This window comes from Saccopteryx bilineata, chromosome 2 (assembly GCF_036850765.1).
Source record: "Saccopteryx bilineata isolate mSacBil1 chromosome 2, mSacBil1_pri_phased_curated, whole genome shotgun sequence".
NCBI lineage: Eukaryota > Metazoa > Chordata > Mammalia > Chiroptera > Emballonuridae > Saccopteryx > Saccopteryx bilineata.
The window spans coordinates 130,098,528-130,113,309 of record NC_089491.1 but is presented as its reverse complement, the minus strand read 5'-3'; the positions used below and the strand labels follow the sequence as shown (position 1 = coordinate 130,113,309).

The window sequence follows — 14,782 nt, the reverse complement described above, 5'->3', positions numbered from 1 at the left end:
CTGCTGAGAGTTTCATTGGGTCTACAGCAGGAAAGAGCTTAGAGTTTGCATATTCTGGGTTACAAAGCAGAATAAATTTTTATCACTGTGAGCATGTCAGTTGCAGATCTGATCCTATAGAACATGAGGGTGATATAACCAGTCAAGAAGCCAATGATAGGCTGGTCTTCAAAGCCATTCAAGGTAGGTATCATTTTACTATACTCTCAATTATTTTAAATATTTAACAATTTTCTTTGTAAGTAGTAAAGCAGTATTTTTCAAATATTTTGCAGTCTTATGCCACTTTTTTATATTTATTTGCTTATCTTTTATAAGTTAATTGTATACATAGAAGTATTTATTTGTTTAAAAATATTTTTACAATTCTCTTTATGATCCTGTCTAATTGAATAACTAGTGTAGTATGGGTTTTATTCATGAACAGAATTAAATGTAACTGATTTTCTAATATAATACTTGTTTTATGCTTAAGATGATATCTAAAAAGATTTATAGTAGCCTAGCATATACATATAAAGATACAAGGCTGGGAGCCAGATCCATTTGATTCTGTCATTCAATGAACATATGAGCTTGTAAATCTCTTAATCACTAAAATGGGGAAAAGAGTTTTTAAATTAATTTCTCATAGTGGTTATGTATGTAGGCTCTGGACACTAAAATGTTACAAATTTTGTTTTTAGTCTAATCTTCTAACTACTGGGTATATTACGCTCAGACAAATCTTTCATTGAATTTAATAGTCTAGAAGTAATAGACAAAAATCAACATATGATTTATTTACTTTGATAAATTCTGATTTATCATTTAAAGATGATTAAGGAGTAAGAGGAATAAAAACATTTAAAAGTTGTCTGTGATTGGTTTTAGAAGTCTCAAATATTCTTTGTTTTTTTGTTTTTTTTTTGTATTTTTCCAAAGTTAGAAGCAGGGAGGCAGTCAGACAGACTCCCACATGCACCTGGCTCCACCTGGCATGGCCACCAGGGGGCGATGCTCTGCTGATCTGGGTGTTGTTCTGTTGCCACTGGAGTCATTCTAGTGCTTGAGGCAGAGGCCATGCAGCCATCCTCAGTGCCTCGGGACCAACTTTGCTCCAATGGAGCCCTGGCTGAGGGAGGGGAAGAGAGAGGCAGAGAGTAAGGAAAGGGGGAAGGGTGGAGAAGCAGATGGGAGTTTCTCCTGTGTGCCCTGACAGGGAATCAAACCCAGGACTTCCACATGCCCGACCGACACTCGACTGCTGAGCCAATCGTCCAGGGCTCAAATATTTTTTATGCAGTGGTGGAATTCAAATAATTTAACAACCAGTTCTTGTCCCTAATGACCATTTTAAGTGTAAAAAAAATGATATACCAAAAGGTAGTTTATTATTTCATACATTTAATACTTAAATGAGAACAATAAAAGAGGTCCAAAAAACCTATAACATATTATATTATGTTATAAGAAAGAGTTTTAGATATTAATGAGACAATATTAACTAATACTTGACAAAAACCCCACCAAACTTATTTAAGATATATATTTCCATGTTGCTTCTTGATTGGCACCCTCACCTGCAATTTTTTTCTCCTAAAAATGGAATGAACATTACTATGGGTGCTTAGAATACACTTTTGCGCAGATGAACTTTAAAAAAGAGTAAGGAATGTAAATTTGTGATTTCCACATTGGGCAGCTGTCCCGGTGCCCACCTTAGAGAGAACCCTGATTACAAGTGCCATATTAACAACCAGTTTGCCCAACTCAACAAAAATTAGGTATTGGTTCTGCTGAACTGGTGAGAAGGGGCTGAATCCCACCACTGTCTTAATGCCATTGTTAGTAAATTGCTTATTCTATCATGATCTAAACAATCTTTGTCATTATTGTATCTAGTGACATTTACTTTCTCTAATGTATTGTATTTAGTAAATATTTTAATAAAGTTCCTTACATGTTCTTAAGATGGCACAAACTACAGTAAGTGAAATTACTGACCTACAAAGAGAATGCTAGAGGCTCAAGAACATAATCTCTTATGAATTCCTGGAAGAAAGGGAGATTTCAAATATATCAGTATAGCATAACACTCCAAAACCTTGATGTTATTTCACATATAAGTTATAATTTGGAAATTGCAAACTATTTTAGACATTTTGAACTGATGATTTTTGAGTGGGTTGCCTGGTTCAATTTTTAAAATTCATTTGGTAACAGCAAAGAAAGACAAAAGAGATGAAAAATGCAGGATTGTTAGATGAAGAGGATGCCTAGAAAATAAAATGTTATTTGTAACATTTAGGTTATTTTTTGCTGATAAAGAGTAACATTACTTTGCTATATTTAAAATACAACACTTTTACCGCACAGTGGTGCTATAGTTCTGGTATAACCTTCTTTATTAAAAGGATTCCATTTTCCAAAGTTTTTTTTTTAATCAGTTATACATATATTTGTTTGACATTTTTTAAATCAGTTACATCAACTTTAATTTTCTTACATGAGAGACAATTGTAATTTGATGCATTTGTGAATAAGAACTATTAGTTTCTATCTCTCCTCTTCCTAAACAGATGAGCTAAAAGAACAGCTACATAAAAGAGGTGTTCGTATTTTGACAGGATTGAGAAAATATTTTCAACAAGTAGACAAGGAAGGAAATGGACTTTTAGACAAAGCAGATTTTAAGCAAGCTCTGAAAGTGTTTCACTTAGAAGTGTCTGAAAAGGTATGTACCACAGCTCCTTCACTGCAGTGAATGGTTTATTATTCTTAGGTGATAGTCTTCACTTCTCTACTGAAATGCTGAGTAGTTCATTTGTCTCCTTTTTTATGTCCTGTTGTTAGTATTAAGCCATCACCTATTGTTTAAAATATTTTTTTAATTTTATTTTTAGAAAGAGAGAGAGACAGACAGGAACAAACAGGAAGGGAGAGAGATGAGAAGTATCAACTTGTTGTGGTACTTCAGTTTTTCATTGATTGCTTTCTCATATGTGCCTTGACCGGGGGGGGGGGGGGGGGCTACAGCACAGCCAGTGACCCCTTGCTTAAGCCAGCGATCTTTGGGCTCAAGCCAGCGACCAAGGGGTCATGTCTATGATCCTATGCTCAAGTCTGTGACCCCGCACTCAAGCTGGTGAGCCTGTGCTCAAGCCGGATTAGCTGCACCCACGCCAGCCATGTTGGGGTTTAGAACATGAGTCCTCAGCATTCCAGGCCAATATTCATTCACTGCACCACCACCTGGTTAGGCAGTCCTGGTGAATTATAAAATTTTAACATTCATTTCTTTAACATAAATATTAAGAGTATATTAACCAGTCATTGTCCTAAGCTCTGAGAAGATATACTCTATACTCTAAGGCAGTGGTCCCCAACCTTTTTTGGGCCACGGACCGGTTTAATGTCAGAAAATATTTTCACAGACCGGCCTTTAGGGTGGGACCGATAAATGTATCACATGACCGAGACAAGCGTCCAGAGTGAGTCTTAGACAATTGTAACAGAGGGAATCTGGTCATTTTTTAAAAATAAAACATTGTTCAAACTTAAATATAAAAAAATGGAAATAATGTAAGTTATTTATTCTTTCTCTGCGGACCGGTACCAAATGGCCCACAGACCGGTACTGGTCTGCAGACAGGGGTTGGAGACCACTGCTCTAAGGTCTTCATAGTAAAATGATGCAAAGATATAAGTGATTACAAAAAAATGATATGTGTTAATCAGAGAATGCTTTTAGAATGTATGGGATAAACTTAAACCAGGGAAGGAGAGGGAGGATCACAGAAGGATTCCTAGAGGCCGATATACCAAGTTGAATTTTAAAGATGAGGAATTAGACATGAGGGGAGGAGTGTAGGTCAGACAATAGATCGTTCACAGAAAGGAGAAGCACATGTGATGGCATGGAGGGGAGGGGGAGTGTGGTGTGTCCAGGAATTCTTTCCTTCACTCCCTTCCTCCAGAGCCTTCACACATACTATTCTCTCTATTGTGAGTAAATTTCCTCTAAATGGCTGGATTTTTTCCCCATTAAGGCCTCAGCTTTCTCTACTGAGATTACTGCCTTGAAACTTCTGTCTATAGGAGCACTCCATCTGATTTCTGGTCCTCTCTCTACCATTTTATTTTCTTTATGCCACCTTGTAAGTATTGTCTGGCTGTGCTTGCGAGTAGACTGTAAACTCCATCAGGGCAAGGATGAGGGTCCTTCTAGTTTCTTGTTCTACTTCTAACACTTTCAGTAGAACCTGGCATATGGCAAGTGCTGGGTAAATACACAATGCATTAGTTTAAATGGATAGATACTTGGAAGGAAGAAAAGAGAAGAATAAAGAGAATTAAGCTTAGGAGGGACTATTACATTAAGACTTGCATGCCATGCTAAGAAGTTTGGGTTTCTTTCTAAAAGTATATGAATTTGAAACAAATATACCCCAAGAGTTTCAGATAAAAAAATCCCCTTCATTGTTCTCTTTTGCTTCAAATGATCTTGTCAGAAGGTATATTGTATTTTGTGGAGGGAACATGGGAAATTGAATTGATGAGATATACGTCAAGCCGTAGCCTTACCACTTGAACTGTGTCATCTAGAGTAGATCTTTTCACATTTTGAATCGACAGGTTCTGCCTGGGAAGTCTAGAAATAATACCTATAGTCAGAGTGTTTGAGCTTTGAAGTTCAAGTGAGAAAATTACATGGGAGTATTCCTTATTGACTATAACATTTGTACCAATATGATAATGTATATTATTGTTGTGGTGAACCTGTCTTTTGTTGTTTTTGCAACATTTAATCTATGGCCCTGCTTGATGACACAGGCTGTGGATTATCTAACTTGACCTCTTCTTTTAGTAAAACAAAACAAACAAACAAACAAACAAGAGACAGAACAGCAATAGAAAATTAGAAAGCCTCAGTGTCTTTATCCACAATTACACAGGTAATCAATAACTAAGATAAAACTATAACCCAGATAACCTAGGCTGATCTAGTACTCTTCCTGCCATCACCACAATACTTCCCTTTTTGGTTGATTTGCTAAATTTTTATAATTATACTCAGGAATAAAAGCAAAAAAATTATATAAGGCCTCTAACATGAAAACATATTATGAAAATATTCGTAAGCTTCCTTTTGTGTGTGTGTGTATACTATATATATATAAATATACTATATTTATTAAAGCACAATATATATATTATTAATAATATATATATTATTTTTTAAAATAACATATCTTGTTTTCCCCCCTGATGCCACTGGAGACAGAGCGTATAATGATAAGCAAAATTAAGTGGCTATAAAATAGGAATGTAGGAATCACTAACTTGGATCTAATTGTGGAAATACTTTATAGTAAGGCACAGTTGTTCTCCCTGATAGGAAATTAAAAAAAAAATTGGTATGCATTCTAAATAGTTTAATTTCTCTAGAGATACTATCATTGAATTAAACTCAGTGTTTTTTCAACTAATTATCATTTTTCATTCTGTACCATATCTTTAAAAGTGTTATATAAATTTGTTGCCACTTTTTGGTAAACTATTCAATCCTTGAAAATTATTTCTTTTAAGCCTCAATCATTGTCTTTTAATTCTAGTATTCCATGAGTTGGATAAACAAATTCATCTTTTCCTGTCCAAATTACTTATGATTTTAAAGGTCAAGCTCATTTTCACACTCAAAAGCTCATTTTACAGGCACTTAAAGTCTGTCTCATGTATAGGTTATTAAGACAGACCTAAAATGTATGGGTTGTTGAGAACTCGGGAGTGGGAGGAAGCAGAGCATCTTAAGGTTTAGTTTTTCTTGCTAAAGCTTTCTTTGAAAAGTTCTGAGGAAGTAGAAGAGAATATTTTTGAGTACATATTATTCGTCAATCACCTTGTCAGATGTTTTATTTTAGAGTCTCATTTCAAGCTAACAACTCTACTCAAACATTAAGAATATAGTTACTTGAGTGTAAGAAAATCTCATGCTGTATTTTTTTTTTTTAGGAACTCTCGAAATAGAACATTCTATTAAATAGTGCATTTATTAAAGCAGTAAGTGCCAATGGTAAAATGAACAAACTGCCATAGGAGATTTCCTCAAAATAATACCTTTTGGTGAAATTCTGAGGTAATATTAGAGCCACTCGAATACTATGCTTCATTCTTTCAAGCATGAAGACTAACAGAAATTTAGTTAGTGGTCCTAATGCTATTGGAGGCATTCCAGAACCTGAAGTGAGTTTTTAATTGTCACAGATAATAAGTAAAAATTATTAAATGTTCAAATCCAATTAACTGGTAAGCAGTTTTTATTTTTGTATAGAAAGGAACTGGGTTTAAAAAATAATTTGTGTCTATTGAGACCTCTAAACAGTTATTATCTTTATAGAACTGAACACCACAGAGTTTCCTTAAATAGCATTCTGAGTGCCTTTGATTGGATTTATATATAATTTTTTTTTGTATTTCCTTAAGTCCTCTACCTTGTTTAGGACTACAAAAGATATAACAAAATACTATTATCTTATAGTCATATACAACTTAAAGATGTAAGAGTGGTTGGTCTCTGTGTGTTATTTCTAGCATTTTGAGTCTTCATGGCTAATTCTGAATGACAGTGGCAATGGCACGGTTGATTATGGAGAATTCACACGTGCCATGATTGGTGAAATGAATGAATATAGGAAATCATTTGTTCGAAAGGTAACTTTATTATTTTTTAAATAATTACTTTTAATAGATTGTTAAGTTCCTTATTGTAAAACTTAATGTATTACTATTGAAAATGTTTTAAATCCCTTTACCTGTAATATATTTTGGTTTTTAGTAAAACACAAGCAACACATACATACAAATACAGGTTTCCCAGGATAAAGCTAAATAATTAATGCACATGTTTTAGGAAAATATCACAGAAAGAAAATAAAATCTGAATCAAATTTTGGTTCAAAAATTACTAGTTCCATAAATTGCTAGCTCCATAAATAACTAGCTATGTGACTATATGTGTTTTTAAATATCTCAAACCTCAATTCCTTATCTCACAGAGTTGATGTAAGGTTTGAATAAGATAATACATATAAAATTCTTCATGTTGTGGCTCTCCATAGGCAAGGTTCAATACATGTTACCTTAGGTTGACTAAGATGGTTCTCTGGATTTTATAATTTGCATGATAAATGTTAAAATAAAGATTGAAATAATCATGTTAAATTTTAATTAAGAACAGAAGCCCCGAATTTATGGGAAACTAAATATTACTCCAGTTCTCCAGTTTTGGTAGCCAGTTTTAGAACATACTTTTGAGCAATGTAGTTTTCTCTCTCTTTTGTTCATGTACCTAATATAAAATGTTTATGTATGTATTACTGAAACAAAGCTATTGTGTATAAAGTAGCATAGACAATTGCATCAAGTATCAATCTCAGATAGAAAAAATATCAAAATCTCTACTGGCTAAAGACACAATAAAAACCTTACGCCAAACAAATTATAAAGGGATTCCTGGAACTGTTTCTCAACCTATAGCACTGAGATTTTCCCCATGTAGAGCTGTGTAGTGATAACCTCATTAGAGTCTTACTGACTAATCAGAGTGGCTCCATTCTGACCAATCAAGAGAGTGCTTTTTGGACCAATTGAACTTGAGGATTAGGAGCTGTCATTTGCATGAGGATGAACCAAGTAGGATCCAGGGTCACAGATTTCTTTCTTTATAAGTCAGCTTTCATCTGGTTTAGGGAGTCCACTTTCCCTTTCCCTTGAAGACTGAAGACTGTGTTTCCCCAGTTGGAGCTGAAACACTGAAGACATGTCCTCAGACCAGAATAGAGCAAAGCAGGCAGACTGGACTAGAGCAAAGCAGAGCAGACCAGAGAGGAACAGAGCTTTGTGAGAGGGGCCTCATTGGAGGGCTGCTTCACCCAAGAACCACCTTGTAGCCATGCTGTTGCACAGCCTGCTGTTTCATAACTGAACTGTAACATTACTGAACTATTTCATAGCAATACTGTATCATGGCTGAGCTGTTCACACTAGGTAATTTTCTTCTTCAGTGTACCCCAAATTTGGGATTCCTATTGGCATTGAGTCGGTGCCAACGACCATTGCTTGACACCTAATATTTTGTTCCAATACTTTTCATGATGCTTCCTTCATATACTTAGTATTTTTAAACTGTCTTGTTTAGAGCTTATAAATAACTACTGCAGAATAAAAAAATCAAGTTTGCATATCTAACGATTTTATAGGAAAAATGACATTTTTTCATTATTTAGGCCTTTATGAAACTGGATTTCAACAAAACTGGCAGTGTGTCTATTATAGACATAAGAAAATGTTATTGTGCAAAGAAGCATCCTCAAGTAATTTCAGGTAATTATTATGAGTTGAAATGCATTACATTTCTAAAATGTTAGTTAATAAAATATCTTCAAAAATTTTTAATTTATAATGTAGACCTGAGGCAATTAAGGGAGGAATAAACATATATTTTTTAAACTAAAAAAGTGAGAACTATTCGAGTTTTATTTAAAAATTCTTAGATCTATTGTCTATACTTTTCTTTCCTATTGAGATAGTGAGGAATTGAAGTTAAAAAAAACAGAATAGAGGTAGAGAACAGGTAATAACATGTGCAAGTTCTCTAGGTTATTGAATGTGCTTAAATTTGAGGATTTAAGGCAGAATTAGAGAATGTCTTTCTCTAGGGGTAGTGTTATACATATAATGAACATACATATGTCTATGAAAATTTGAGGATATAGAAAACGTCTCAGAATAATTCTAGAGAGTCGTTACCTACTACAGTTCTTCTGACTTAAATTTTTTACACAATTGATTTTTCAATGTTTTTATTATATTGAAAACATTCGGCTATAGTAACTTCCCTCTTTACATTACAGTTCCCTCTATAGAGGTAGCAATTACTATTACTTAATATGTATATATATTTCAGTTCTTAATGGATTTTCATAGCTGTTTATGTACTATAAATAGCTAACAATTTTCAAAGTTCTTTTATGAACAGTTCATTAAACCTACTACTATGCAGTTTTTAAACTCAACAGTATCTTTTAGAGCTCTTTTTGTGTTAATTCACATAAAGCTACTTATTTTTATCTACTGCATATTCTTTTTTATTTGTATTTTTCCGAAGTGAGAAGTGGGGTGGAGTGGGGGCAGACAGACAGACTGCCACATGCACCTGACCCGGATCCACCTGTCATGCCCACCAGGGGGCAATGCTTGGCCCCTCTGGGGTGTTGCTCTGCTGCAATCGGAGCCATTCTAGCACCTGAGGCAGAGGCCATGGAGCCATCCTCAGCGCCCAGGCCAACCTTGCTCCAGTGGAGCCTTGGCTGCGGGAGGGGAAGAGAGAGATAGAAAGGAGAGAGGGAGGGGTGGAGAAGCAGACGGGTGCTTCTCCTGTGTGTACTGGCCGGGTATCAAACCCGAGATATCCACATGCTGGACCAATGCTCTACCACTGAGCCAACCGGCCAGGGCTTGCATATTATTCTTTTTAAAAGTAAATATACTACCGCTGATCATGCACTGGTGCAGTGTATAGAGCATCAACCTGGGACGCAAAGGGCCAAGGTTCAAAACTCCAAGATCAGTAGCTTGAGTATGGGCTCATCTGGCTTTAGCACTGGGTCACTGGTTTGATCATGAGATCATAGATATGACCCCATGGTAGCTGCCTTGAGCTCAAAGGACACTGGCTTGAAGCCCAAAATCCATGGCTTGAGCAAGGGGTCACTGACTCAGCTGGAATCCCCACCTCCAACCCCATCAAGGCGTATATCAGAAAGCAATTAATGAACAACTAAGATGGTGCAATGAAGAATTGATTCTTCTCATCTCTCTCTCTCTCTGTCTGTCTGTCCTTCTCTCTTGCTAATATATATTATACACAGTATATATCTACACATACTACAATTTATATGACTAGTCTCCTATTGGAAGACTTTTAATTTTTATTTATTGATATGCTACCAATAAAAGAATGATTATGCTTATCTGTCATTCCTTTGGCCTATTTTCTTAAGGTAACAAGACTTAGGATATCTGCATTTTAAGTTTTAATTGATATTTCAAAATTACTTTGTAAGATGGCTATACCAGATTATACTGTCATTATTTGGAAAACTCATTTTACTTCAGATTTTGGCCAATCTAATAGGCTAAAAATTTGCATTTCCCTGGTTACTAGGGAGGTTAAACATATTTTTGTGTATTTATTGACCATTTGTAATTATATTTAATGAATAATTTTTAATTCATAATTTTGATTATATACTGCTAAATACTATAGAATATTATTCTAGAATTTTCCTTTTTTAATATTAAAAATATACATTGTAATTATTTTGTTTATTATGTTATTAACCCTTATAAATAGTTTATTATTTTTAATTGTGAAGTGAAGAAAAAACAGAAAATGTTCTGAAGATTAAAGCTAATAATCACCACTGGCTTCCCAATATTTAGTAATATATTTCAGGTCATAATAACCTAATTTGTTTATCAGTGACTTTAAATAAACTACAGTTGCCATAAGAGAATTTCTTTTCTTTCTTTTTTCTTTTTTTATTCTGTGAGAGGAGAGGAGGCAGAGACAGACTCCTGCATACTCCCCAACCGAGATGCATCTGGCAAGCCCATGATGGTGTGATACTCTGCCCATCTGGGACATTGCTCAGTTTCGCATCAACTGAGCTCCTCTTAGTGCCTGAGGCAGGGGACATGGAGCCATCACACCTGGGGCCACTTTGCTCCAATTGAGCCATGGCTGCAAGAGAGAGAGAGAGAGAGAGAGAAAGAGGAGGAAGAGTAGAGAAACAGATGGACTCTTCTCCTGTGTGCCCTGTCGAACCTGGGAATCCACACATTGGGCCAACACTATACCATTGAGCCAACCGGCCAGAGCCCATAGAGAATTTCTATTATTAGTTAGTTAGTTATATATAGTATATCTTTCCCTTAAAACCCATCTCATTCTCTGCTTTTTTTCCTTTAATTAGTCATAAGAAAGATAAGAACAAGATAGTTTATTTATTTCAAAATTAGGTGATTTCAACATCCTGTATTTTTTCTTTGTGTTGTCTCCTCTAATAACCTTAATGAAGTTGCTTAAGTAGCTTTAGTTTTGTAATGTGTCATTGAATTGTTGGTGAGGGTTTTGTTTTATTGTTGGGCAAACTTGTTAGAAATTACATACCTTGTCTTTTCATTCACATTAAAGAAGATAAGCTAGCAAACTAAACAATCTTTAAAAGGGGAAAGTCTGTTACTGTTTTTGTCTTTTTTAGTCCACCCTTTTTAAAATCTATCATTATAGCCTGACCAGGCAGTGGCACTGTAGATAAAGCAACAGACTGGGATGCAGAGGACCCAGGTTTGAAACCCTGAAGTAGCCATCTTGAGCGCAGGCTGACTGGCTTGAGCATGGGGTGGCTGGCTTGAGCATGGGATCCTAGATATGACCTCATAGTCACTGGCTTGAGCCCAAAGGTAGCTGGCTGGAAGCCCAAAGTCGCTGGCTTGAGCCCAAGGTTGCTGGCTTGAGCAATGGGTCACTTGCTCTGCTGTACCCCTCCAGTCAGGCCACATATGAGAAAGCAGTAAATGAATAAATAAGGTACTGTAATGAAGAATTGATGCTTCTCATCTCTCTCCCTTCCTGTCTGTCTGTCCCTATCTGTCCCTCTCTCCATCACTGTCACACACAAAAAAAAATAAATAAAATCTATCATTACAAGTTGTAATTTTTAGGATATAGATTATTTACCATTTAAATTAATTTAAAATTAAGGCTTTTAGATCAGGTATAATTTAACTAACAAAATATTTTCTTTTTACTTTGTTTAAATAAATATTTTTAAAAAGTATTTTCAGCTTTAATAGAAATTTTACGCTTTTAGTTTAATAGATTTGGAATTTATCAAGTGTTTTTCTGTGTAATAGTATTAGAAATCTAATATTTTTATTAACAAGAAAGGTCAGTTACAAATGATAGAAAGTTGACATTACCTGGGTGGGGGATGCAAAGGAGTTATGAAATTCTTGAATATTTGAAACAAATTTAAATTAAAAATGTTGTTTTTTAGAAAAGATAGTGTGAAAAGTTATCTATTCAAAAATATGGATGGTAAGCAGAGAGGGAAAAGTCTCTGCCAACAGGTACATATTTTTACATGGATTAGATCTTGATTAATTTTTATCCTTGATTAACAATCACAAATTCACTTTATTGTTTTATATTGCCATCTCTATAGAGCATAATGTTTAGTCCTTATTTATTTAACCTTTCTTTTAAAAGTCACTGTTTTCTACTTCGCACATGTTTTTAAAAGACAGCAAGTATTTTGCTCTTCAGCAGATTTTATTCTTTTAGTCTGAAAGCCACTTTCGAATAAATTGTTAAGACCATTAGAGAACCTCTGGTATTTGAAAAAGAGCCAACTCTTACCATAATATTGTGTATACTGTTAGACAAACAATTAAGGTGGTATTCCAATTTAAGTTTGTTATTTTAAAATGCAATATGACTTTAAAATGATTTATGCCAACTGTCCTTAAATATAAAAGATAAAATGATTTATAGTCACATAGATTTTTCTAACTCTTTTTCTGTCTTTGTATATGGGCCTCTGTTTATTTTCTTGGAGTATTATCTGACCATCTTTGGCTTCCTTTCATCTCTTAATTCCTCTTTTCTTATTAAAAAATTAATGAATGTCTCTTTTCCTGTTCTATTTTAAGATCCTAAAAGTGGATCAGTGCAAGGAGGGTCAGGAGTGAAGGGTGTGGCAAATTAGTAAGAAAAGGTCTATGATGAAGTATCTACATTCTGGTGGTCAGTGAAAGCTTCCCAAGAAAATAGTATTTAAATTGAGATGGATCTTTCTCTTTAACTGACCAAAATATGATCAAGTTACTTATTTGAAAAGTTTATTATTCTCTTTCTGGATTAAAAATTCAAATGAATTTTAAAAAGGATGAATCGGAGATTTTATGTTGTGTCTTTAAATAACAAACTAAAGAATTATCATTTTGTTTACATATGTGATTCTCAATAGCATATTCCTATAGGATAAAGTCAATTTTATTTATAATAACCCAATCGAAATAGCCTACTTAATGTCAGAGATTAAAACAATGATCTAATCAAGTGTAAGGTCTCCCAGCAAACATTTCATAGGCCTCTAATCTTGTATTTCCAGTAATATTTTCTAGCTGCAGTTATGAGTAACTGATTCATAGAATAACTAATGTCGATATGTCTTTCATGTATTGCATCACTATATTAACAGACTGGAAATCTTTTAAATTCTTTGCTTTTTTCTTTCCTTATTTCTAATAGGAATGAAACTGAATCCTTTAAAACATTAAGAAATATAAGAATAACTATTATTTTTCTATACATATAATATGCACCCTACCAGAAGTTTAAAAGATGTCTTAAATGTGAGTTAATCTCATTACCATTAAATTCTAGTTCATGCAAGTTTCAATAGATTGGAGGGTAGTTTGACATAAGATTTCAAATTGTTGATCAGGTCTTACAAGGTGATGAAACATTGCTTTACTATCATCAGTCATTTTTTTGTACTTTTATAACCCATTTTTCTGTATTTTTCAGGCCATTCCACAGAGGAAGAAATCAAATTATATTTTCTAGAAACATTAAAAGAAGTCTGCAGCAAGTCTGATGAAGTGTCATATGGTGAATTTGAAGATTACTATGAAGGCCTAAGTATAGAAATAGTAGAGGATGAAGATTTTGTGGCTATCTTACGTACACCATGGGGGATTTAGTTTTCTAAAATTGACCGTAGGCATTTTTTAGGAGAGATGTGGTCAATGAATGTAAAGTATTATTAAACACTGGAATATATATTTTCTAGCACTCTATTCCGGTTTTTTTTTTTCCTCAGAAAAGTTGAGTCTGAAAAGAAAAATATTCAGAAAGACAAATGTAAGGATAAGTGTATGTTTACCTGCAGGTATGAGTGTTCACCTGTCTATAAAGTTTGAAAAGATGGGTTTTTGATTTATTACTTATCTTGAATATATGCCAGAGGAATTTTTTTATCAGCCTTCATAGGAAAGTAACATCTGTATTAAACTATCTGAGGTCATCTGTTGTAGTAACCAAGTTTTTTGTCCATTGTTTTATTTTGTTTGTTTGTTTCTGTGTTTTTTGGGTTTTTTTTTTTTTTTTTTTTGCTATATTTGTTAAAATAAAATTGCTACCATTCTCAATATGATAAATTGGAATTGGGCTCAAAGCTTATTAGACTTAAATAGTTTAACTTGTTTTAAACATATAAAAATGTTAAAGGAGTTAAAAGATTTGCAAGAGAAATTTTCAGTGCAGTGTGATTATGAATGTTTTCTGTAACAAATATTTTGAATGATGGAGACCTATCCCTAAAATGCTTATTTAACACAGACTTGTGAATTCTTGTCTTCTAAAGTATATGTTGTTGTTTGTTCAATAAAGTACAATGTAATTATGCCAGTGATCAGTTCTATTTGTCTTTTTTTTTTATTTTAAACTATTTTAAACTAGGAGAGAACCTGAAGATGGCAGCGGAGTAGGCAGATGCACAGACTCCCAGCTCACACCACCGAACTGGATTATAAACTATTTTAAACTACAATCCTTATTACCTGCACAGAATCATTATTTAGTTAGAAATAGTACAAAATGGGAGACACAAGGTATTTTCTTAGAATATTAAATAAGTATCTTAAAAAGTGCATTATCACATATATGGAC

At 34.0% G+C, this 14,782-nt stretch overlaps 1 protein-coding gene across 1 annotated transcript in view; it reads left to right on the top strand.

Annotated features, from left to right (window-relative positions):
• Positions 1–14,525, top strand: part of LOC136324644 (calcyphosin-2-like) — a 114,024-nt gene extending 99,499 nt beyond the window's left edge. The window contains exons 14-18 of the mRNA XM_066257806.1: positions 107–183; positions 2,562–2,716; positions 6,574–6,693; positions 8,268–8,364; positions 13,640–14,525. Of these exons, the coding sequence (XP_066113903.1) occupies positions 107–183; positions 2,562–2,716; positions 6,574–6,693; positions 8,268–8,364; positions 13,640–13,815 (625 nt within the window). The 3' untranslated portion in view covers positions 13,816–14,525. The remainder of the gene's footprint in view (positions 1–106; positions 184–2,561; positions 2,717–6,573; positions 6,694–8,267; positions 8,365–13,639) is intronic.
• Positions 14,526–14,782: the final 257 nt, after the last annotated feature.